Genomic DNA, 18,963 nt, shown 5'->3' with positions numbered 1-18,963 from the left:
AGTTGTGGTCTGTGGTTACAAGTAATCAGGGAAAAGTTTTCTACCCTTTCTAGTCTTAGCCTCAAGCTTTGAGATAGGCAATATTTCAGGGGCTGTCAGTAAGAAAGTTTATAACTAATCAAATTTTGAGGATCTTGCTCTTAGGGTCCCAGATTTATCAACAGGTGTCTACTAGTTAGACTCTCCAACTTGAGTGGCTCCTAGGATTGTCTTCTATCTCTCAGCCTTGAAGATCATGTAAACCAAATCTCAATTTCATTAGGTTTAGCAAAATGCTGTCACAGCATAAAGGTCAGTTTCTACATTCTGTTTCCCTCTCTGGGTTCCTACGTTTATTTATTGATTTATTTTTCTATGTAGTCCTCATTTTTTTTTTAGCAGATCATGAATGCATTTGAGACCAGTAGTTTTAGTTCATCATTCTCTCAGAATACAAATACCTGCATTATGTGCACTTTTCTTTAACTGTGCATTGCTCTTTAATATTTGATCATATATTATACATCTTTCTAGTTATTTTATGTTTGTCAGTTATGTATATTTCAGTCCTTGTGAGCACAGTTGATGATTTATTCTATTGTTCCATTTCACTTCAGCCCTCTAGGCAAATAGTAAAATTCTCACTGATCAATATAAAATAAGTGAGCTTTTTATTAAGATTATTTCAGAGATCATGGTACCTTGCTGGTATAAAAGAGTAAAACCCCCTTTTCTAAAGTACTTAGCTTACTTAGAGGGGGAAAATTTCTAGTTGGAGATATTTGACTGATATTTAGGAATTGTTAGTTAAATATCTATGTTGTGTGATACATGCATATATGGGAATTTTATTTCTTTCTCTGTATTTTATGAAGTAAGCATAAAATGGACTAAAATATTTTCTTTTCCTTTTGGGATATGAATTTTGGTCAGTAGGGACAGATTGTTTCTCTACAGGTTCTTTAGCAGATAGGAAGCAGATGCAGCAATGTGAGGAGACTACTAGGGGAAGAACAAATGTATGAGTAATCTGGAAAAAGATTAAAGTCAATTATAAGTTAAATGTCAGCCTTTAGACCAAAGCTTTTTCATTCTTGGTACTCTAAAGAGATAGAGACTGTTTTTAAAAGCTAGTATTTCACTATACTTACTATTTTATTTCCAGATTTGTTTCCTTTTTTAAACAGTCTACTTTTGATTTTCTTTGGTTGGGTAAAACATAACCCATCATTAGCCTGTATTTGTACTTAAGAGTATTGTTTTATTTGGTTAGCGAATGTCTTTAAAATCATATGGTCTTTGTCAGTGAGCTTCTAGGAATGTCTGGCATGTTTATTGGTCAAATGCCTGGCAGATGGAAGTAAAATTTTGTGAGGAATTTTCTGGATCAAATCCAGATTTATTTTTACTTTAATAAAACTATTCAAAGCATAAAGACTTCAGTCTGACTGTCAACAGTAGTAGCTGATCTGGGAGCAGTTGCCTGGATAGTACCTACTGAGGATCGCAGTGGTGTCCCCATTCCTGATGCCACTTTTTTGTTGTGCTTGAATTATAGACATAGACCATATGGGCATCTACAGGTCTTTTAGATCTCTGAAGTTCTTTATAATGTGTACTGGGCATACTGTTTTCTTCTATACATAAAAAAGTGCTTTGTATTTAATTAAATGAAGATACTGTTTAGTTTTGTGTGTGACACCACCCATTATTAGACCAATTCCATTGGCAATTATTAGATCAATTTAATTCCCCAAAGGAATACTTGAGAGACAGGGCTGGGAACAGTTACAATCACTTTAGTTTAAAATTATACTTAGCAATAAGAAACGAATCGTAGACTCTACAATCTAGCTTGTAAATAAATAGTAAATAGCAATAAAATTAGAATCTGTCTATAATAAAATTAAGTTTTCCAGCTTGTCTGTGCTTTTGTATATATTATTTTCACTTTTAAGTGCATCTGCCTAATTAGTAATATATATTGTAATGATACTTAAATATCATGTTATCTTTTAAATAATAATTCCAAGAAAAGTGTAAGAAAATTCACTCATTCACTTTTTTAAAATCAAGGATAAGCCCTTTGGAATAATTTCAATTCATCACATTTTTTCATTCATTCACCAAAACTTTATTGCACACTTACTAAAGATAGGTCTTAAGTTAGGTGTTGGAGCGGTGGTCACAGTATCTTTCCAGTCTTCAAGAAACTTACAGTTTAATTCTATTGAGTTAGGCCAAGTATTGGAAAAAAAATGCTCTTCAACATCTACTGGTTCTCTTACCTCTGCTCTTCACATTAGTTAACACCTTAAGTTTGAAATTAGTGAACCCATCCTATGGTAGCTGCAGGAAAACTTAGTGAAAACCCTTTTGAATTGTATCTTAATAGCCATTGTCCACCAACATAACAGCGTTCCAGGAAAAGGAGACTTGATAGATGAAAAGATAATCTGTCAAATATATATTTTTTATAATTTAAAATTTCTCTGTAAGTCAATTTTTAAAGATATAATTTACATATAATAAAATGAACACATTTTAAGTGTGGAGTTCAATGAATTTTGACAGAGTATGAACCCTTGTAACCATAACTCTAGTTGTTCACTTGAGAGAGAAACTTGGAGTTATTCTGGATTCCTTTCTTTATCACATCCAAATGATTACTAATTTCTGTCCATGCTATTCTCTAAACTTCCATAGAACCTATCCCTTCTTTACTCTCCTGACTACTACCTTGGTTTTTAACATGTTAAGCCCTGTTTTTCACCTCTATTACTGCAATCTACTTTATAACTAGCTTTTGATTCTTACCTCTTTTCTTTTTCATATGCCCTCCATGACTTTATTAAGTTGTGATTTTTCTAAAATACTATTCTGATCATATTACCCACCTTGCTTAAAATCGCTTCATGACTCTTTAGAGTTCCCATTCTCAATTATTGGTTTGATGGTGACATCATTTTTCAGATAGAAAATACACATAGAGAAGCAGATTTGTGGAGGGAAGGTGATGAGTTAGTTCACTTTAACAAAGTGGAAGAAATAAAACATTGCCTTCTGAAGCATTTTTTTTTTTTATTATACTTTAAGTTCTAGGGTACATGTGCATAACGTTTATATCATGTATAACTCCCCAATGCAATCCCTCCCTCCTCCCCCCTCCCCCTGATAGGCCCCAGTGTGTGATGTTCCCCTTCCCGAGTCCAAGTGATCTCATTGTTCAGTTCCCACCTATGAGTGAGAACATGTGGTGTTTGGTTTTCTCTTCTTGTGATAGTTTGCTAAGAATGATGGTTTCCAGCTGCATCCATGTCCCTACAAAGGATGCAAACTCATCCTTTTTGATGGCTGCATAGTATTCCATGGTGTATATGTGCCACATTTTCTTAATCCAGTCTGTCACAGATGGACATTTGGGTTGATTCCAAGTCTTTGCTATTGTGAATAGTGCCGCAATAAACATACGTGTGCATGTGTCTTTGTAGTAGAGTAATTTATAATCCTTTGGGTATATACCCAGTAGTGGGATGGCTGGGTCATATGGTACATCTAGTTCTAGATCCTTGAGGAATCGCCATACTGTTTTCCATAATGGTTGAACTAGTTTACAATCCCACCAACAGTGTAAAAGTGTTCCTATTTCTCCACATCCTCTCCAACATCTATTGTTTCCTGACTTCTTAATGATTGCCATTCTAACTGGTGTGAGATGGTATCTCATTGTGGTTTTGATTTGCATTTCTCTGATGGCGAGTGATGACGAGCATTTTTTCATGTGTCTTTTGGCTGTATGGATGTCTTCTTTTGAGAAATGTCTGTTCATATCCTTTGCCCACTTTTTGATGGGGTTGTTTGTTTTTTTCTTGTATATTTGTTTGAGTTCTTTGTAGATTCTGGATATTAGCCCTTTGTCAGATGAGTAGGTTGCAAAAATTTTCTCCCATTCTGTAGGTTGCCTGTTCACTCTGATGGTAGTTTCTTTTGCTGTGCAAAAGCTCTTTAGTTTAATTAGATCCCATTTGTCAATTTTGGCTTTTGCTGCCGTTGCTTTTGGTGTTTTAGACATGAAGTCCTTGCCCATGCCTATGTCCTGAATGGTACTACCTAGATTTTCTTCTAGGGTTTTTATGGTATTAGGTCTAACATTTAAGTCTCTAATCCATCTTGAATTAATTTTCGTATAAGGGGTAAGGAAAGGATCCAGTTTCAGCTTTCTACTTATGGCTAGCCGATTTTCCCAGCACCATTTATTAAATAGGGAATCCTTTCCCCATTTCTGGTTTCTCTCAGGTTTGTCAAAGATCAGATGGCTGTAGATGTGTGGTATTATTTCTGAGGACTCTGTTCTGTTCCATTGGTCTATATCTCTGTTGTGGTACCAGTACCATGCTGTTTTGGTTACTGTAGCCTTGTAGTATAGTTTGAAGTCAGGTAGCGTGACACCTCCAGCTTTGTCCTTTTGACCTAGGATTGTCTTGGCAATGCGGGCTCTTTTTTGGTTCCATATGAACTTTAAAGCAGTTTTTTCCAATTCTGTGAAGAAAGTCATTGGTAGCTTGATGGGGATGGCATTGAATCTATAAATCACCTTGGGCAGTATGGCCATTTTCACGATATTGATTCTTCCTATCCATGAGCATGGTATGTTCTTCCATTTGTTTGTGTCCTCTTTGATTTCACTGACCAGTGGTTTGTAGTTCTCCTTGAAGAGGTCCTTTACATCCCTTGTAAGCTGGATTCCTAGGTATTTTATTCTCTTTGAAGCAATTGTGAATGGAAGTTCATTCCTGATTTGGCTCTCTGCTTGTCTGTTACTGGTGTATAAGAATGCTTGGGATTTTTGCACATTAATTTTGTATCCTGAGACTTTGCTGAAGTTGCTTATCAGCTTAAGGAGATTTTGGGCTGAGACGATGGGGTTTTCTAAATATACCATCATGTCATCTGCAAACAGGGACAATTTGACTTCTTCTTTTCCTAACTGGATACCCTTGATTTCTTTCTCTTGCCTGATTGCCCTAGCCAGAACTTCCAACACTATGTTGAATAGGAGTGGTGAGAGAGGGCATCCCTGTCTTGTGCCAGTTTTCAAAGGGAATTTTTCCAGTTTTTGCCCATTCAGTATGATATTAGCTGTGGGTTTGTCGTAAATAGCTCTTATTATTTTGAGGTACGTTCCATCAATACCGAATTTATTGAGCGTTTTTAGCATAAAGGGCTGTTGAATTTTGTCAAAAGCCTTTTCTGCATCTATTGAGATAATCATGTGATTCTTGTCTTTGGTTCTGTTTATATGCTGGATTACGTTTATTGATTTGCGAATGTTGAACCAGCCTTGCATCCCAGGGATGAAGCCCACTTGATCATGGTGGATAAGCCTTTTGATGTGCTGCTGAATCCGGTTTGCCAGTATTTTATTGAGAATTTTTGCATCGATGTTCATCAGGGATATTGGTCTAAAATTCTCTTTTTTTGTTGTGTCTCTGCCAGGCTTTGGTATCAGGATGATGTTGGCCTCATAAAATGAGTTAGGGAGGATTCCCTCTTTTTCTATTGATTGGAATAGTTTCAGAAGGAATGGTACCAGCTCCTCCTTGTACCTCTGGTAGAATTCAGCTGTGAATCCATCTGGTCCTGGACTTTTTTTCGTGGGTAGGCTATTAATTGTTGCCTCAATTTCAGAGCCTGTTATTGGTCTATTCAGGGATTCAACTTCTTCCTGGTTCAGTCTTGGGAGAGTGTAAGTGTCCAGGAAATTATCCATTTCTTCTAGATTTTCTAGTTGATTTGCGTAGAGGCATTTATAGTATTCTCTGATGGTTGTTTGTATTTCTGTGGGGTCGGTGGTGATATCCCCTTTATCATTTTTTATTGCGTCTATTTGATTCCTCTCTCTTTTCTTCTTTATTAGTCTTGCTAGCGGTCTGTCAATTTTGTTGATCTTTTCAAAAAACCAACTCCTGGATTCATTGATTTTTTGGAGGGTTTTTTGTGACTCTATCTCCTTCAGTTCTGCTCTGATCTTAGTTATTTCTTGCCTTCTGCTAGCTTTTGAATGTGTTTGCTCTTGCCTCTCTAGTTCTTTTAATTGTGATGTTAAAGTGTCAATTTTAGATCTTTCCTGCTTTCTCTTGTGGGCATTTAGTGCTATAAATTTCCCTCTACACACTGCTTTAAATGTGTCCCAGAGATTCTGGTATGTTGTATCTTTGTTCTCATTGGTTTCAAAGAACATCTTTATTTCTGCTTTCATTTCGTTATGTACCCAGTAGTCATTCAGGAGCAGGTTGTTCAGTTTCCATGTAGTTGAGCGGTTTTGATTGAGTTTCTTAGTCCTGAGTTCTAGTTTGATTGCACTGTGGTCTGAGAGACAGTTTGTTATAATTTCAGTTCTTGTACATTTGCTGAGGAGTGCTTTACTTCCATTATGTGGTCAATTTTGGAATAAGTGCGATGTGGTGCTGAGAAGAATGTATATTCTGTTGATTTGGGGTGGAGAGTTCTATAGATGTCTATTAGGTCCGCTTGGTGCAGAGATGAGTTCAATTCCTGGATATCCTTGTTAACTTTCTGTCTCGTTGATCTCTAATGTTGACAGTGGAGTGTTGAAATCTCCCATTATTATTGTATGGGAGTCTAAGTCTCTTTGTAGGTCTCTAAGGACTTGCTTTATGAATCTGGGTGCTCCTGTATTGGGTGCATATATATTTAGGAGAGTTAGCTCTTCCTGTTGAATTGACCCTTTACCATTATGTAATGGCCTTCTTTGTCTCTTTTGATCTTTGATGGTTTAAAGTCTGTTTTATCAGAGACTAGGATTGCAACCCCTGCTTTTTTTTGTTCTCCATTTGCTTGGTACATCTTCCTCCATCCCTTTATTTTGAGCCTATGTATGTCTCTGCATGTGAGATGGGTCTCCTGAATACAGCAGACTGATGGGTCTTGACTCTTTATCCAGTTTGCCAGTCTGTGTCTTTTAATTGGAGCATTTAGTCCATTTACATTTAAGGTTAATATTGTTATGTGTGAACTTGATCCTGTCATTATGATATTAACTGGTTATTTTGCTCATTAGTTGATGCAGTTTCTTCCTAGCCTCGATGGTCTTTACATTTTGGCATGTTTTTGCAACGGCTGGTACCGGTTGTTCCTTTCCATGTTTAGGGCTTCCTTCAGGGTCTCTTGTAAGGCAGGCCTGGTGGTGACAAAATCTCTAAGCATTTGCTTATCTGTAAAGGATTTTATTTCTCCTTCACTGATGAAACTTAGTTTGGCTGGATATGAAATTCTGGGTTTAAAATTCTTTTCTTTAAGAACGTTGAATATTGGCCCCCACTCTCTTCTGGCTTGTAGAGTTTCTGCTGAGAGATCTGCTGTTAGTCTGATGGGCTTCCCTTTGTGGGTAACCCGACCTTTCTCTCTGGTGCCCTTAAGATTTTTTCCTTCATTTCCACTTTGGTGAATCTGGCAATTATGTGTCTTGGAGTTGCTCTTCTCGAGGAGTATCTTTGTGGCGTTCTCTGTATTTCCTGAATTTGAATGTTGGCCTGCCCTACTAGGTTGGGGAAGTTCTCCTGGATGATATCCTGAAGAGTGTTTTCCAACTTGGTTCCATTTTCCCCCTCACTTTCAGGCACCCCAATCAGACGTAGATTTGGTCTTTTTACATAATCCCATACTTCTTGCAGGCTTTGTTCATTTCTTTTTCTTCTTTTTTCTTTTGGTTTCTCTTCTCGCTTCATTTCATTCATTGATCCTCAATCGCTGATACTCTTTCTTCCAGTTGATCGAGTCGGTTACCGAAGCTTGTGCATTTGTCACATATTTCTCGTGTCATGGTTTTCATCTCTGTCATTTCGTTATGATCTTCTCTGCATTAATTAGTCTAGCTGTCAATTCTTCCACTCTTTTTTCAAGATTTTTAGTTTCTTTGCGCTGGCTACGTAATTCCTCCTTTAGCTCTGAGAAGTTTGATGGGCTGAAGCCTTCTTCTCTCATCTCGTCAAAGTCATTCTCTGACCAGCTTTGATCCGTTGCTGGCGATGGGCAGCGCTCCTTTGCAGGGGGAGATGCGCTCTTATTTTTTGAATTTCCAGCTTTTCTGCCCTGCTTCTTCCCCATCTTTGTGGTTTTATCTGTCTCTGGTCTTTGATGTCGGTGACGTACTGATGGGGTTTTGGTGTAGGTGTCCTTCCTGTTTGATAGTTTTCCGTCTGACAGTGAGAAGGACTGTCTGTTGGTCTGTTGGAGATTGCTTGAGGTCCACTCCAGACCCTGTTTGCCTGGGTATCAGCAGCAGAGGTTGCCGAAGATAGAATATTGCTGAACAGCGAGTGTACCTGTCTGATTCTTCCTTTGGAAGTTTACTCTCAGGGATGACTCCACCCTGTGAGGTGTGGGGTGTCAGACTGCCCCTAGTGGGGGATGTCTCCCAGCTAGGCTACTCAGGGGTCAGGGACCCACCTGAGCAGGCAGTCTGTCCGTTCTCGGATCTCAACCTCCGCGTTGGAGATCCACGGCTCTCCCCAAAGCTGTCAGACAGAGTCGTTCGCCTCTGCACCGGCCCCCGCTGCTTTCCCTATTGGACCTCAGCTGTGGGCTGTCCCCAGAGGTGGAGTCTACAGAGACAGGCAGGTTTCCTTGAGCTGCTGTGAGCTCCACCCAGTTCCAGCTTCCCAGCAGCTTTGTTTACCTACTTAAGCCTCAGCAATGGCGGGCGCCCCTCCCCCAGCCTCGCTGTTACCTTGCGGATAGATCGCCGCAGACTGCTGTGTTAGCAGTGAGGGAGGCTCCGTGGGCGTGGGACCCTCCCGGCCAGGTGTGGGATATATTCTCCTGGTGTGCCTGTTTCCTTAAAGCGCAGTATTGGGGTGGGAGTTACCCGATTTTCCAGGTGTTATGTGTCTCAGTTCCCCGGCTAGGAAAACGGATTTCCTTCCCCCTTGCGCTTCCAGGTGAGGCGATGCCTCGCCCTGCTTCAGCTCACGCTGGTCAGGCTGCAGCAGCTGACCAGCACCGATTGTCCGGCACTCCCTAGAGAGATGACCCCAGTACCTCAGTTGAAAATGCAGAAATCACCGGTCTTCTGTGTCACTCGCGCTGGGAGCTGGAGACTGGAGCTGTTCCTATTCGGCCATCTTGCTCCGCCCCCCTGAAGCATTTTTATTTGATTCAAGCTTTATGTATACAACTATGGGGGAAAGAGATAAAAAGCCATCACAAATACCAGAAACTGTTCTGAGATTTTTATATTGATGAAGAAAATGAATTTTGGCAATGCTAGGTGGGAAAAATTATGTTTGTTCAAGCTTGTTTATACTTGAAGTGATGATTAAGTTTAAATTTATAAACTCGCATTTTCACCTTCATATACTAGTTTGTTAAAAAAAAATGCCTTCCCATATTTATCTAAACATGTCTCGAACACTATGAGTTGCATATAAATCGTGAAGTTTACCTTTCAAATTGGTAAAGATAAGCTCTGAAGTAAAATAATTAATAGCAGGGTGTCTTTTTACATTCAGTGTGAGGAAAACATAGAATAAATATTTAAATATGACAATAAAAACAGCGAACTTTATTCTTGCTGTATAACTTGCCTCAACCTTGTTAGTACCTATTTATTATTTTCTATACCATGAATATTCTGTATAATCTAGCTTTTCTTGACACAGTGAGAAGAGATATTTAATTTAGTGCCTGAATAAATAAAGTATTTATAGTACTATAAAGTACTGGTAATTTAGTGCCTGAATAAATAAAGTATTTGTAAAGTATTTGTGTACTGAATGAGAACGACTCTAATATAAATGAGTTTTACCAAGGTGTCCTGTGGTCTTATTTAGAAAAGTGATTATTTCTTTAAAAAATGAAAATCCTGGCCAGGAGTGGTGGCTCATGACTGTAATCCCAGCACTCTGGGAGGCCGAGGCGGATGGATCACCTGAGATCAGGAGTTCAAGACCAGCCTGGCCAGGGTGAAACCTTGTCTCTACTAAAAATACAAATAATTAGGCCGGGCGCGGTGGCTCAAGCCTGTAATCCCAGCACTTTGAGAGGCCGAGACGGGCGGATCACGAGGTCAGGAGATCGAGACCATCCTGGCTAATGCGGTGAAACCCCGTCTCTACTAAAAAATACAAAAAAAAAACTAGCTGGGCCAGGTGGCGGGCACCTGTAGTCCCAGCTACTCGGGAGGCTGAGGCAGGAGAATGGCGAAAACCCGGGAGGCGGAGCTTGTAGTGAGCTGAGATCCAGCCACTGCACTCCAGCCTGGGCAACAGAGCGAGACTCCGTCTCAAAAAAAAAAACAAAAAAACAAATAACTAGCTGGGCGTGGTGGTGCATGCCTATAATGCAAGCTACTCGGGAGGCTGAGACAGGAAAATTGCTTGAACCCGGGAGGCGGAGGTTGCAGTGAGCCGAGATTGTGCCATTGCACTCCAGCCTGGGCAACTAGAGCGAAACTCCATGAGAGAAAGGAAGGAAGGAAGAAAGGAAGGAAGGAAGGAAGGGAGGGAAAGAGGAAGGGAAGGAGGGAAGGAAATCCCGGTCAAAATCTCATAGGTTATAGATATCAACAGTTGGATTCTAAAGTTTATATGAAAAGGCCAGACCTAGAATAGTGACACAATACTGAAGAATAAAGTTGGAGGATTCACACTAACCTTTTGCAAGAATGTTTTCTATGGTTAAAATAAACAGATGATCAAAGTATGTTTTCACAAATCACACAGTTTATTGCCATACAAAGAGCTTATCATTTTTATTCATAATGCTCAAAGAATGGAAGAATAACAGGAACAAACATCACAGGGAATATACTCAATAGATAAAGTATATTATCCACATATTGAACGAGTTCCATTTTAGTTTAGAGTCCAGTTATTAAAGTTTAGTTGCTAAATTAGGATGGAAGCATGCCTCTGCAGATGTAAAGTCTAATCAAAGTTTGGCGAGTACTTTTCTCTATGTGGTTTCAAGAGGGATGGTTTGATCACCACAGGGTACATCCATAACAATGTGCAAGGTCCCTCAACACTAGCAAGCAGTGCCAGTGTTGCTGGGCTTTGGAGGATAGTTCAAAGGCTGCCAGACAGCAACCCTGCTAGTCTGATATTTTGGTCTTTGGAGAAGTGTCTGACATAGAGTAGCCCTGACAAAGCCTAAGTTACCAATCTGTCAAAATCTTGGGTTTATATGTGTTTTTAGAGTCCAGGAATTAAGCCCAATAACTCATGTATGTGGTCTGATGAGGAGTGATAGAACATTCTTACAGGGAGAGGAATTAAACTTCATGTTCTTATCACAGCAAAACATGTGTCATTCATGTAGTAAATAAACTAAGTGTTTAAATCATTTCAAAGCTACATAATAAAGATCCCGTATAAAACTACAGTCATCATGACAGTGTGGTATTGGTGAAAGAGTAGACACATATATCAATGGAACCAAATAAAAGGGCCAGAAATAGACCCATATAAATATAGTCAGGTGATCTTTGATAAAGGAGCAAAAGCAAGTCAATAGAGAAAGGATAGTCTTTTCAACAAATGGTACTGGAACAATTGGATGTCCATATGAAAAAGAGAAAGGAATATAGACAGGGACCTTACACCTTTCACTAAATTAACTCAAAATGGATCATAGACTTAACTGTAAAACACAAAACTATTAAACTTCTAAAGAAAACTTAGGAGAAAATCCAGACAACCTTGGATTTGGCAATTTGTTTTTAGATACAAGACCAAAAAGTAGAATCCATGAAAGAGAAAATTGTTAAGTTGGGCATCGCTAAAATTAAAAACATCTGTCCTGTGAAAGACACTGTTAAGAGAATGAAAAGACAAGCCACAGACTGGGATAAATATTTGCAAAACATATATCTCATAAAAGAATTGTATCCAAATTTTCAAAAAAATCCTAAAATTCCCCAGTAAGAAAAGAAAGAATCCAATTTAAAATGGGCAAAAGAACTGAAAACACAAAGAAGATATACGGATGGCAAGTATACATATGAAAAAATGCTCAGCATCTTTTGTCATTAGGGAATTGCATATTAAAACAATGAGATACCACTACGTACCTCTTGGAGTGGCTGAAATCCCAGAACACAGATACCAAATGCTGGTGAGGATGGGGAGCTGTTAAGATTGCAAGATGATACAGCCACTTTGGCAGGCAGTTTGGCAGTTTCTTACAAAGCTAAAATAAACATAGTCTTACTGTAATATCCAGCAGTTATACTCTTGGGTGTTTATCCATTTGGGTTGAAAACTTATGCCCACACAAAAAGTTGCAGGTGAATATTTACAACAGCTTTATTCATAATCAACAAAAAATGGAAGCAGCCAAGATGTCCTCAGTAGGTGAGTGGATAAAGAACCTATGGTACATCCATACAATGGAATATTGCTCAGTGAGGAAAAGAAATGAGCTATGAAGGCACAGAAAGACATGGATGAAACTTAAATGCATATTGCTAAGTGAAAGAAGTCAATCTGAAAAGGCTACATATTACATGATTCCAAGTATACAACATTCTAGAAATGGCAGAACTGTAGTGACAGTAGAAAGATCAGTGGTTGCCAGTGATTTGGGAGGAGGAGAGGAGATCAAACGGCTAAAGTACAGCAGATTTTTCTGGTGTCATGAAACGGTTCTCTAAGATACTTTAATGGTGGATACATGACATTATGCATTTGTCAAAGCCTGTAGAAATTTACATAATAAAAAGTAAGCCTTAATATATGCAAATTTAAAAAATCACTTAGGAGTTTAGAGGATCTCAGAAAGGAATGCAGACTGACAAGAGAATCTAACTGCATTACAAATATATGAAACAACCTTCCTAAAGGGGTGGGGGAAAAGGCACTGACCTAAGAAACTTTGGAAATGAGCCTGTAAGACTAAATGCAAAAGCAATTACACCTAATCATTGTACTTTAGTTGATAAAAATTCTCATTGGGGGTACACATTAAAAATTCTGATACCTCTATACATACATACTGGAATTGAATAATTAAGTAAATGGAGAGTTGATGGTTTGAAGCCAAACTTCTTGTTGAAGTAGAAACTTTCAGATAAGCAAGGGAAAGAGGCTGGAATGGTTCATTTGGTGATGGATTAGAGCTGGAAACATCAGTATGAACTCATCTTTAGCTTAATATAGACACAGATGGCACAGATGGTTACTTAGAGAAATATTTATAGATATATGCATATACACAGGTTTTTGTACACACATATATTTTTTTGCTGTGTCAGCTGAGAGGGATTAAAGGAAATGACCCCACAGTAGCAAGAAGTACACTTAGCCCCCAGATCTTTGTTTCTAATACTAGCCTCCAATAAAATGAACTATGGCTCCTCAGAAATGGCTGATTCTAGGACCATGGCAGGAGTTAGTCTAGAAAATACTTGAGTCTAGAAAATTTTGTAGTGCCAGAAAGTAAGAAAGTGCTCAGAAAAAGAAAAAAAAAATCCACATCGATGGGAGCCAAAGGGACATAGGAGCCAATTGAAAGAGCTTCCAATGGCCAAAGCTGGAACAATTTGAACAACAAAATAGTAAAATTGTATTGGATAATAACCCAAAGCATAAAATAAATATACATGAGTTCAGACTCTCTGTCCTCAAGGAGGAGGAGCTTAACTTCCCACTCCCTAAGTGTGGGCTGCACATGGTGACTTCCTTACAAATAAATAGTTGAGTATGAAAAGGAGAGGGTGCAATGGTAACTTTACATTGGAGAAACCTGAAGAACATAATCTCAGCCTCAGCCTTGAACATGTTGATCAGAGTCAACATCAACAGTAATAAGTCATATTAATAATATATACCAGCTGGGCATAGTGGTCATGCCTGTCAATTCCAGCACTTTGGGGGGCCAAGGAGTTCAAGACCAGCCTGGGCAACATAGTGAGACCCTTTTCATTTTGTAGACAAAATAAAAAGTAAAACATTAGCCACGCATGATGGTACACACCTGTAGTTCCAACTACTTGGGTTGCTCAGGTGGGAGGAGTGCTTGAGCCCAAGAGTTTGAGGTTAGGATGAGCTATGATTGCACCACTGAAACCCAGCCTGGATGACAGAGTGAGACCTGGTCTCAAAAAAAAAAAAAAAAAGGAGTTATCTTAACCTCCATCTAATCATGAGAAAAATATCAGACAAATCGTAATAGAGGGTCATCCTACAAAATAACTGATGGGTATTCCTCAAAACTGTCAAGTCATCAAAAACAAGGCAAGTCTGAGAAATTGTCACAGCCAAGAGGAGCCTCAGGAGGTATGACAACTAAATGTAATATGGTATCCTCCATGGGATCCTGGAACAGAAAAAGGACATTAGATAAAAAACTAAGGGAAACCTGGATAAAATAGGGGCTTTAGCTACTAAGAATATGTTTATATTGGTTGATTAATTGTAACAAATGTACTAGACCAACACAAGATGTTAACAATAGGGGAAACTGGGTATGGGGTATATGAGAACTCTCTGTACTATCTTGTTAATTTTTCTGTAAATCTAAAACTGTCCTAAAAATAAAGTCTATTAAAAATGAAAACATCATTTTAAGACCTCAGAATAATCCAGTGGTTTGTGTCTCTCCTGCAGTTTTGACAGTGTTTCCTGCCTTGCTGACTCTTCTTCCCTCTCTGACATCACCTTTGATGGCAATCCCATAGCTCAAGAGTCATGGTACAAACACACTGTCCTTCAGAATATGATGCAGCTGCGCCAGCTAGATATGAAGAGAATCACGGTGAGAACCCTTCCAAAGTGTTCACCATGTTGTTGTCCTTAGTGTGGATTAGGAAATTGGGGGGCATATTATTTGCTTGAAATGCTTCTTAATTTTACTGAACTATGGGTTATCATGATTGTATACTTCATAATTGCAGTTATGTAGTTTTTACTGCCTGACCCCATCCTCAGTTTAATTGAGCAGGACTTTAAAAATTCTTAGCCTTCTATTTAAATTAATCATCATGTTTATTTTTCATTCTTGCTTAATATCCAACTAATAATTTATTTTGAAATGAATGAGTGAGAATTTTGTTAAGTTACAAAGCGTAGTGGTTAAGAGCATGGACACTGGAGCCAGATTGCCTGCATCTGAATTCTGGCTTGACTGCTTTCTAGCCATAGGCCTTTGACAATGTATTTAACCTTTGTATACCTCATTTTACTCAAAGTAAAATGGGGATCAGAATTATGTCATAGTGTTGTCGTGAAGATAAAATAAAGTACTACACCTTAGAAAATAAGGTACTACACCTTAGACTGCGAGGCTCTTAGGAGGCATTTGTATGTAGTTGTTATTGTTGATGTTATACCTCCCAAAGTAGCTACCTCTTTTTATTCATTGTATCTCCATGTTAAGATATTTTCTACACTTAGATGTTTTAATATGGTTTCTGATCTAAGTGGAATGCTATGCATAATATCCCCCTCTTTTTAGGTGTACAATGTGTATTAGCATATTATGGGCTCCAAGAAGTTCTGTAATTAAATAAACTTATTTAACTTTGTTTCTTTGACCAGGTTTATTTGTTATTAGAAAATGCATTTTAATAATCTCAGTTCGATAGTCTCTGACCTAGAAAAATATCCTAAGCCTCTACCTATTTTCTCTCTTTTGAACTGCTGTTTTTCGTGTGAATTCTGATGATCACCTAGGTTTATGCAGTTGCCACCTGACCTATTTCTTTGTATATTAGGATCACAATGTGTGCAGGTTTCATTTATGGCTCAGCAATACTGTGGACCTCTAAGGTGGCTAGCGAATAACTAAAAGTGTGGATGAATTGATGGATACCAGAGGTCTTCTAGGGTTCTGCCTCTCTCTATTCCATGGTGGAGCTATGGTTCTTTGTCCTCTTAGTTAATTTGGCTCTATAGTGTCAACACTGTTTCATACTTTTGTGGTGACTCTTTATCCTTATCGCCATGTCTTTCTTAGTTAAGCATCTTTGCTACTTCTTAAATTGCTCTTTCTAATGAGGTTGAGATGAGTGGGATAAGATTTAGAGCTAGCTCATTTATATAAATTAGCACTTAATTATGTGGTATGTTCCTCATAGTGAATTTATTTGTCAGTCTTGTCTACCCAAACAATATATAGTCTTTAAGGGGAGAAACCATTCTTCTTTCTTGCCTGGCACCTACAGATTACTAACATCTAATTCTCACACCACATTCAACTTTTACTAGTTATATCAATATTGTTCTTTATAGCATAAAGATGCAATTTAGAATTATACATTGCATTATAGATGAATTTTGTTGTCATGTCTCTAAAGTCATCATTTTTCTGGAACTCTTTCTCATTCTTTCTTTGATTTTTGTGACTGATATTTATGAAGATTACAGGTCAGTTTTTTTTTTTTTTTTTTTTTTTTTGAGGCGGAGTCTCGCTCTGCCGCCCAGGCTGGAGTGCAGTGGCCGGGTCTCAGCTCACTGCAAGCTCCGCCTCCCGGGTTCCCGCCATTCTCCTGCCTCAGCCTCCCGAGTAGCTGGGACTACAGGCGCCCGCCACCTCGCCCGGCTAGTTTTTTGTATTTTTTAGTAGAGACAGGGTTTCACCGTGTTAGCCAGGATGGTCTCGATCTCCTGACCTCGTGATCCGCCCGTCTCGGCCTCCCAAAGTGCTGGGATTACAGGCTTGAGCCACCGCGCCCGGCCACAGGTCAGTTTTTTTGTAGAATGACCCTCAATTCAGATTTTTTGATGTTTCCTCATGATTAATTTTTACTTATAGGTTTTTGGCATTAATATCATATTAGTGATTTTGTATTCTTCTCATTGCATCTTAGACCAGCATGTTTTACAACATGTTATTCATATTTATCTCTTTATTGAGGATGCTTACTTTAGGAAGATTTCTGTCAAACTTTTCTTTGTGAAGTTTCTCTTTTTCTCTTTGTAATCCCATTCCTCATAAAAATTTAAATTTATTCATTCATTCATATCTATATGGACTTATGGTATTTAGTCTCACCTTTTGTTTATAACTTTTTAGTAATTTTAATGTGGAAACTGTAGCTTTTTAAAGGACTCAAATATCAGCAAACAGCCTATGAGCTGGCTACCTGTTTTTGTAAATAAAGTTGTATTGGAACACAGTGATGCCCATTCATTTATGTATTATCTATGTCTGCTTTGATGCTGCAATGGCAGAGTCAGGTAGTTGCTATGGATACTATATGGCCTACAAGCCCAAAATATTTATTATCTGGCTGAAAAGTTTGCTGATGCCAATAACTATTTTTGCTTTTTAAGAAACAATATTTTTTTTTTTTTTTTTTGGAGACGAAGTCTGGCTCTGTCGCCCAGGCTGGAGTGTGGTGGCCAGATGTCAGCTCACTGCAAGCTCCGCCTCCCAGGTTTACGTCATTTTCCTGCCTCCGCCTCCCAAGTAGCTGGGACTATAGGCGCCCGCCTCGTCGCCCGGCTAGTTTTTTGTATTCTTTAGTAGAGACGGGGTTTCACCGTATTAGCCAGGATGGTCTCGATCTCCTGACCTTGTGATCCGCCCGTCTCGGCCTCCCAAAGTGCTGGGATTGCAGGCTTGAGCCACCGCGCCCGGCCAAGAAACAATATCTTAATGGAATTTTTGTGTAAATTACCATATAAACATTCTCACCGTGGTGGATTACACAAATATTTAATGAACTTCTGTGCATTGGGGCAGTGGTTCCTAAACTGCATGCAGAGGATGCTGCAGTGAACTCATAGGGAGTGACTATTTTTAACTTCCAAGGGAAACAGTGAGATTTGACATCTGTGAGACTGTGAGCAAATTAGTAGCTCAAACAGTTTACCATTTCAACATTAGTTCACACTATATTTCTTTCAATCACATCCTGTCTTTGAAAAGCTGAATTTTTAGTAGTTGTAATAAAAATAAATACCTTGCCAAAATCAGTGTGGAACAGGAAATGAGGGTGGCAGTGTCCAATATGATTCTCTGTTTGAGAAGTTGTATAACATCCTCCTGGTTCTACACATTCCATTGATAAGTAGTTGTGGTTATTTAAAAATGATATAAATTTTTTCTTTCTATTTACATATATTATTTTTTAATTGCTACTAAATTGCTAGACCATGAATACATACTAAATTGTTTGGACCTAACTATTTAGTAAACAGAGTTGTCACATATTTCTTTTGGCCTAGAGGTACTGGGAAAAAATCCCTGAGCTTCTTAGGTATCTTGAACTCAGGAGTTTCTGTACTAGGATATATATTAGACAATATAGATGAAAAGAGCAAAATCACAGTTCATGCTCTAAAGTTACTTGCAGTCATCTGCAGAGGCAACCATGCAGCCGGATTACAATGCAAAATGGCAATCTAGAGAGATGAGATTGCTAGATGGATCAATAGAGATATATGTTTGTGTCAACACACTTATACTCAGGGCAAAGTGATATCAAAGAGCAAAGCAATCCCAAGTCTACCTGAAAAACAAAAAAGTTCCAAAGGAGAAAATGATTGACTCAAGACTTTAAGAGTGGTAAAGAAGAAGGAGAATGTATTTGTGGAGAATAAAGGCATGCAAAATGCAGAAGGAAGCTGAGAGAATATAGCAGCTGATAGCAGTTTAAAATGGCTAAGCATTGAATGTACATGGCTGAGGGGCATAGAGGGAGACAAATATGTCTGACAGGCAAGGACAGGCAAGGGCTAGGGCATTTTATATCATAATAAGGAGTTTAGATTTTTGTCTTGGACATAGTAGGAGAAGCCCTTGAAGAGTTTAAGGTAGTTAAATTGGATTTGCCTATTAAGAAGACTGTGTTTCTGGGTTCAGCCTTGAAGATGGATTGGAGAGGATGTGATGGGTGATGAGATGAGAAGCAAGGAGATTAATCAGAGTAAGACTCTGGGCATCTGATCCAGAGGAATGGCAAGAGATAATATGATGCCATCTATCACTGGCCTCAACTCCTATTTTGCTTTATCTTTC

The 18,963-nt window shown here is 38.6% G+C and overlaps 1 protein-coding gene across 6 annotated transcripts in view; it reads left to right on the top strand.

Annotated features, from left to right (window-relative positions):
- The window catches only part of LRRC49 (leucine rich repeat containing 49), a 163,779-nt gene that overhangs the window by 64,865 nt on the left and 79,951 nt on the right, over nt 1–18,963 (top strand). For all 6 annotated transcript variants that reach the window (XM_033189541.1, XM_033189540.1, XM_033189544.1 and 3 more), the window contains one exon: nt 14,607–14,754. In XM_033189541.1, coding sequence (XP_033045432.1) covers nt 14,607–14,754 — 148 coding nt within the window. The remainder of the gene's footprint in view (nt 1–14,606; nt 14,755–18,963) is intronic.

This window comes from Trachypithecus francoisi, unplaced genomic scaffold, assembly GCF_009764315.1.
Source record: "Trachypithecus francoisi isolate TF-2019V2 unplaced genomic scaffold, Tfra_2.0 Lachesis_group3, whole genome shotgun sequence".
In the NCBI taxonomy this organism is placed as follows: Eukaryota; Metazoa; Chordata; class Mammalia; order Primates; family Cercopithecidae; genus Trachypithecus; species Trachypithecus francoisi.
This window is presented reverse-complemented; position numbering and strand designations above follow the sequence as displayed.